The 7,481-nt window shown below is 35.1% G+C and overlaps 1 protein-coding gene across 1 annotated transcript; it reads left to right on the forward strand.

Moving 5' to 3' along the window:
- Window positions 1–2,732: 2,732 nt before the first annotated feature.
- Window positions 2,733–3,699, forward strand: LOC111382270. The gene has a single exon (XM_023006186.1). The coding sequence runs from the start codon at window positions 3,112–3,114 to the stop codon at window positions 3,592–3,594; it is 483 nt and encodes a 160-aa protein (XP_022861954.1). The 5' UTR covers window positions 2,733–3,111; the 3' UTR covers window positions 3,595–3,699.
- Window positions 3,700–7,481: the final 3,782 nt, after the last annotated feature.

Here is a 7,481-nt window from a genome sequence, read left to right on the forward strand (position 1 = left end):
GTGGGGGAGGAGGAGCCTTCTGCAACATCGAAGAGCGGCTAGCTAGGGCTGAAACTTCCGGTCGAGGGGTAGGCATTTGGACTAGGCGTTGGGCTTCTTCTTGATGTAGAATGGCATAGCAATGCCCAGTTGAAGGAAGGGGGTCCATAGCCAAGATTTGGGACCAGAGTTGTTGATAGCTATCGTTGAGGCCCATGAGGAATTGGTATACACGATCCGAATCATGGATTTAATAATTACTTTGGCTGCACCGCAAGTACATGGAGTTGTAGGCAGGAGTGAGGCTAATTCATCCCAAAGTTCCTTTAATTTTTCGTAATAGACTGTAATGGATTGGTGTTCTTGATTAAGATTTGCCAGTTCACACTTCAATCGAAAAATCTTGGTTCGGTTGTCCTGCTGAAAACGGGTTTCCAATTCTACCCACAGATCGTTGGGTGTCGCACAGTAGATAAGACTTCCGGCGAGGGACCAGTCAATAGATTGAAGAAGCCACGACATTATCATGTCGCAGCATCGATCCTAGAGGAGTGCAGCTGCTATATCTTCGGTTGGCCGTTTAATAGTGCCGAGAACGAAACCCAACTTGTTTTTGGCATTCAAGGCACGTGTTATGGATCGACGCCAAGAAGGATAATTATCCCCATTGAGAACTGCATCGACTAGTAACTGATTTGGTTGATCGGATGAATGTAGGAAGTAAGGGGATGTGGTGTCTGTAAGAGCCTTGGTGGCTTCCCGCATAGGGGTATCCATTACCAGGTATGGATTCTTTAACCTAGATGCTCTGATACCATGTTACAATTGATATGTGAATGAAAATTTCTCATTAATTTTGAATGAATGTTCACAAGTCCTTTTATAGTGCACGTGAAAAAGAAACCTAGGGTAATTTAAGAATATAAATCAAAGGGAAATTACAATTGGATTAATAAGGAAAATATGAGGAAAGTAATATTCCTCTATGGTATTAGTCGTAATACATATAGCGATTATGTAGAAGATCGGATATGGTACGAGTTTTTAGAATAAAATGCCACGATATGTAATAAATTAGTGATATTTGAAATTCAATTCAATGGCATAATTGAAATTTGAAGTTCAATTATTGGGGAAGCTCAAAAACCATCATGAATCAAATGAAATTAAAGTAAAGAAGTGTGTCAATAAATAGAAAAACAAGTCTTCAAACCAAAAAAATAAATAATAATAATAAATAAATAAATAAATAAAAATAAAAATTGCAAAAGCAAATATGATAGAGAACACATATTTCACATGAAAAATAAATAAATAGAGAACACATATTTCACATCGGGGGAAAAAAAGTGTCCCAAAACTCATCTATTTAGACACTCAACTTACGAATAAACCCTACTTTAGTCGCTATTCTCTTTTCTCAAAACTAATCTATTTAGACACTCAACTTATGAATGTACCCTATTTTAGTCGCTATTCTCTTTTCTCAAAACTAATCTATTTAGACACTCAATTTATGAATATACCCTACTTTAGTCACTATTCTTTTAGTTCCAGATTTAGCACTCAACTCTCATTCACGTACCCCTGAATTCATTCTACTCAATTTCGACATGGCAAACTTCTTAAATATACTCCATCGTTAACTATCAAAATCAAGCAGCATAGTAGCTTCCTTAGCTAGATTGGATTCTTTCAAATAATTTTTGGAAAAATATGTTGCGTTTGGTTACTAAAACCTTCAATAAAATAATAACAGTATATCTCTACTGGCCAATTGTTGGTAGTTAACTTGCAAGTTTATGCCATGTAAAAATTTCCTCATTGACACCTAACGAGGTAAATAAATGGAAATTGGGCGCATTTAATCTACTAAAGCAAAAAATATTGAGACCAAAATAAGATGGGAAATGCTATGTGTACACCTGGTGCACACAATGCATAATACCCCTCTCACAGACAAGGCGTCCACGAATATTTTATTGTGTGTGAGCTCCCCTCTATATGAGGGGATGTAATGCTATGTGTACACCGTACACATCATTTTTCAAAATAGAATGGTCAAACAAGTTTTAACCCTAATTTAGTGTCCTATTTTACATAGTAAATAAAATTAATTGCAAAATATTAAGTCTCTGTTCAAAGTCATCAATTTTAATTACATATTTTATGGAACTCATAACTTTTCAATCACATATTTCATCAACTTTTATCAAAATTTACTAAAAATCTAATTTTAATATCCACCGAACATGAGCCAAATTTTATCAGGTAAAGATTACTTGGATACCAAATCGTTTTATGTTATTAAGATAAGGGCATAGTTATCATTTTATTCAAAATTTGACTACTTAACGAGCGTTTTAACGATTTCCTTCCATAAAGGACGAGTGGTGCTAATTGTTTTTAGTTTCGAAAATGTCACAAATTAAAGATTTGGGACTCATTATCACTAACTTTAATGATTTAGAACCTTGCTATTATCCAATTTTATCCTTGATTGATAGACGATTAAAATCAAGATTTTTACTTGAGACAAAATCAATAATTAATTTTAATAATATATTTTATCAATTTTATCATATTTTATTAAAAATTTGATTTTAATTCCGACTTGAATATTTTTATAAAATTATTCCAGACTGGACCAATATACCTGCCAAACACGTGAAGCGTCCAGAATTAACCGTCGTTTTCAATCACCGACACGGCACTACCAATGTAATGTAATAAAGATTAACCAGATAATAATCTGTATTAAATCAAGAATATCAACACGAAATTAATATAAGGAAAATGCCATACCAAATCAGATCAAATTTTTCATTACCTATTCTATAATATATAATCCATCTCTCTCTCTACGCAATCCAATCCAGTGAACAGCTGCACAGACGAAATATATACATACACTGTTTTTATTTTTGTCACCTATAACTCTTGAATCATCTGGTTTCTTGAATTTTTTCAATAATTTAACGCAGTTTTGCAGGGTTATGATCTGGGTTTTCCTTTGAATAAACCAATTTATTTTTTTTTAAAGAAAAATTCAATCTGTTGAACAGTTTTGCACAGTTATAATCTGGGGTTTTTTTTACCACTTTGATTCAGATTTCTTGATAAAGCCCCGCCATGAAGGTTCATCCGGTGCCGGTCACTCTGCAATACGACATAGCATCGGCTCTCTCTCAGGCGAACGTCTGCGGGCAAAGAAAGCTTCGGCGACTACCCCACATCTTCGCCAAAGTGTTGGAGCTACCTTTCCGCTCAGACGCCGACGTTTTGATCGACGAAACCCCCGATTCCCTTAGATTCGTCGTCGCCACGGGTGTAATCACAGGTGAAGTTGGGGCACACGCTATTGAGATTTACCCTGGGGTTACCAAGATTGTTATCCGGGTAAACGACGTCGTTGACTTGTCTGGAAATGAATTGGAGATGGATAAGTGGCGGTTTCGGCTCCCGGATTCGACATGGCCGGGATTGGCAACTGCCGTGTACCACCAAGGGGAGTTGGTTGTGACAGTGCCAAAAGGCGGTGCTGAAGAAGATGGAGGCGCTGAAGGTGGTGATGGTGGGGATCTTGGAGGTGGGAGGTTTGTTCTTGTACAGTGATATTTAAATTATTTCTATCCCCTTTTACTCTATGATAATTTGCTTAAGCCTGTTACACTGATATGATTTTGGTGGATTACAATGCTTTTAGTAACATTTCTTCAATTGGGTTCTCTAAAATAAGTTTAAAAAATTTAGAAAAATGGTTAGAATTAGGGCACTAAAATCATGTGTCTTTCTTGAACTGATGCGGTTACGTTTTTGCATTGGAGAAGAGATATGGTCTCGATGGTTTGTTTGCGGTAGGCTATGCTTGTTTCTTAGCTTGAGTGTATCACTAGCTGGTATCCTTGTGCGTTTATATGTCCAAATGAAATATGTGTCGTTGATGCGAAATTAATTGGTATAGCAGGACAATCAACCATATTTTCTTCATAGCAAATGTTTAGGGTATGCTTGGATTTAGTACTTGATAGTACTGCATGGTACAGTGGTTAGAATTTTGCTTATGTTTCTTGCTTATGCTGTCTAGTCGAGTATGTAAACAGTCCATCGGTGCAGCAAGAATGACGTAGAAAACGAAGAAGAGGGAGAGAAGAAAGAGAAGAAGAGTAAGTGTACATATGGAAACTATAATAACCTATCTTTTATTCTCCATCAATGAGACAAGATTATCAATTCTTATTAGGGATTCCCGGAAAAGGTATACCCTAGAGCTGAAAGAATTTATCACTGAGTTATATCTAAGATTGTCTATATAATGGTTCTTTATTCCTCCGATGGTCCTTTTGCTCTACGTCTAGCCATATTTTCTTTGAATAATGAATCTAATGAACTTACAAACAAAGCGAGTATTGGCTTTGTAGTATACAACCCATTTGATTGTGGATTGTTGAATCGTGCATTTCTGTATACACACAGCCCCCTACGCCCCTATGTCATGTCCAACAGTATTGCATTACAGTAACTCCTGAAGAAGATTGTTTGACAGTTGAATCTGTTCTTGCCAATCAGCTCATGTGATTCCCTTTTTCCTTCTTGCTTCTATTATATAGTTGGCATTAATTTGTTGTGTTTAGCCAGCGAGATGCACATGGGGTTGATTTTTTTTTCTTTCCTTTTTTTCTTTTTCTTTGTGACTTCCTGTTTTAATGCACATTGTAGTTATACCTTTACCAAAATGATAAGAATGTAGAAACTAGTGGAAAACTTAAGAAGAACTTTCCCGAGGAAAATAGCGTTCTACCAAGGGTGGACCTAGGGCGGAAGTTTAGTGGGCGCGGAACCAAAAAAAAATTGAAAACCTTAAAAAACCTGGAGAAAAACTGAAAATTTGAAAATTGAGTAAGGGCGGCCAACCCCGCTGTGCCTCAAGTAGGACCACCCCTGCTTTCTACTTCGTTAACTATCAGAGATCCTCTAAGGAAGAATAAGAGACATATTCCAGTAGAAATCAGTGAAAATTATCTGTTATTGAAAACTCTAATTTAGCCCAGAAATTTTAATATCATTTTGATGTCTTGTAGTTCTATAACATGGAAGTTTCTCCAACTTAAGTCCACGTCTTTGCTGGAATTTTTGTAATTTGGGTTGTTTTAAGAATTTATTCTTTCTTTTGTAACCAGTTTTATACTTTATTCTCACCATTGTAGCCTTTTCCTCATCTTCTAACTCTATGATTGCATCTTTTTTATCAATATGGTAGCATGAATGTTCCTAACTTCAATTTTGTCTGCAAAATATCCAGTGTGAATCATTTTCCCAGCCTCAACTGGTCTCAGAACAATAGTTTTAAATAACGTATTAATCTCTACTCATGTGTATTAAGCCTCCGTTTGGGAAGAATAAGTGGATGGTACTTGTTAGACTATTGGAATGTATGTCCGTTGGAACGTGTTGTTGAAATGAAGTTTGACTATTTCTAAATGATTTAGAAATTTTGCCAAACGGAGCATTTCTGCCCAACTTAATGGTGATTTGCGCCGCTTGTAGAACCATTCTGATGATTCTTCTACATAGAAGAATAGTTTAGCCGAAAGCTGTGTGGTCGTCCCTCATTAGAACTAATTCCATTAAGTTCTTTTGTCTGTTAATGACTTTATGGTAGAGCTGATGGTATTACGTCTTTTGATTGTTGCTTCCTCTTGAAAAGTAGACTGGAAGCCTTATTTCCTTGGATTTTTTTTCTTGTTCGAAGGCCTTTTCGTGTTTCTCTGTCTGCTCTCTATTTGGAAGGATTTTGGTGAATCTTGTTGATGGTCCAACGGTGTTGTTAACTTTAGAAGGGGTAAAAGGTGTGGGGTCTTGAATTTGTTCCTTTTTTTGCCTCTATAACTTTTGTATTATGAATCGCATTTTTCTTTGCTGCCTGTATATCTTTGCAATATTCTAGTAAAAGTTGCAATACTTCACACTTTACTTTGCAATTGGGATAAGCATAGATTCCTTTGAAAAGGAAACTTATGGTCAAGATAAAGGTGCTTTGCTACTCGATAGGCTTCGATACCTTGGCCTCTACATTATTAATATTTTTTTGTAGTATCGATACTTTGAAGATTGTACGTGGTAGGTAGAATAGAGGTGTAAAGTAGATTGGATTGACACAGTTAAAATTTAGGTCAGGCTAAGTATATCCCGTTTTACAGCATGGCCAGGTTAAACCATAGGCCAAGAAAGGTCCTTGAACTTGGACCTAGGGTTAACCCAATTATTTTCTGACTGTTTGAAACAAAGTAAGTTTGGAAGTAGAGAAAATTAGAGGAACCATATTTTTAAGTTTTTATAGTAAGGTAAAAGTTTATTCTATGCAGAAATCACATATTTTTTAATTGAAAGATATTTTAAACAATTTTTAGCATTTATTTTTTATTTTAATCAAAATCTCGTTAGTTGTACCTAGTGTTTTAAAAAGCCGTCTAGACACGAGCAAAAGGCCACTCCTTGATGGTAAGCTCAAAATTGAACTATCTATTGTAAAGTTAATCGCTTATTAAGCGACTAGATGTGCTTTATTATTATTTTTTCTTTTTTAAAAAACCTTTTGTTTTCAAGTTTTTCTTTTGAAAATTGTATGATTGACTAATTATAAGAATTATTCTGTATATATAGTATTTTATAATTTAGATGTTTGATGGATATTATTTAATTATCGAATCATTTTTAGAATGATCAAAAGTTTACAAATAGTAAAAGGCTCTGGCCTAGGTTTGTGAAACTTGAAGTTTGAATTCTACGTCTAGTCATATTTTATGGTTTTTGTTTGAGTGAATTAGTCAAATGGTCATTGAACTTTGCAAAAGGTTTTTACGGGATCACTGAACTTTAAATATCGTCCAATTTATCACTGAATTTTGCAAATGGTTTTCACAGGGTCACTGAACTTTAAAAATCACCACATTCATCATTGAATTTTGCAAAAAGTTTTTACGATGTCACTGAACCTTGCAAAAGATTTCCCAGTAATTACTAAATTTAGTGACCTTTGGGAAATCTTTTGCGAAGTTAAATGATGGATGAAGTTATTTTTAAAGTTTAGCGATCTTGTGGAAACTTTTTGCAAAGTTTAATGATGAATTGGATAATTTTGAAGTTCAGTGATCATGTGGAAACATTTAACAAAGTTAAGTGATCATTTGGGTAATTCACTCGTTTTTGTTTGGTCATGTTTTATGGTTTTTTAGAACATTATTTGTACTAAAGTATGATGGATTTTTTCTTCTAAAATTTTACATTGGAAAATATTATTATTTTATTGAGAGGAATTGGACGGTATACTTTTGAAGAAACTAAAGTGGCCATGTGTGGGGTCCACCTCCATGTGAGAGGCTCTGTACAGATCCTGTGCAAGTGAGTCTGTACGAATAGCACAACTCTGAGTGATATAAGTCTCATGCGTGATTTTACAAAGGTTACAATTTACCATGGTCACAACACACGTCATGCATGGA

This window comes from Olea europaea, unplaced genomic scaffold (assembly GCF_002742605.1).
Source record: "Olea europaea var. sylvestris unplaced genomic scaffold, O_europaea_v1 scaffold2457, whole genome shotgun sequence".
Taxonomy (NCBI): Eukaryota; Viridiplantae; Streptophyta; class Magnoliopsida; order Lamiales; family Oleaceae; genus Olea; species Olea europaea.

Bases quoted from the DNA above. Each gene is read 5' to 3' on its own strand.
- LOC111382270 (XM_023006186.1), top strand. From the start codon at position 3,112: ATGAAGGTTCATCCGGTGCCGGTCACTCTGCAATACGACATAGCATCG.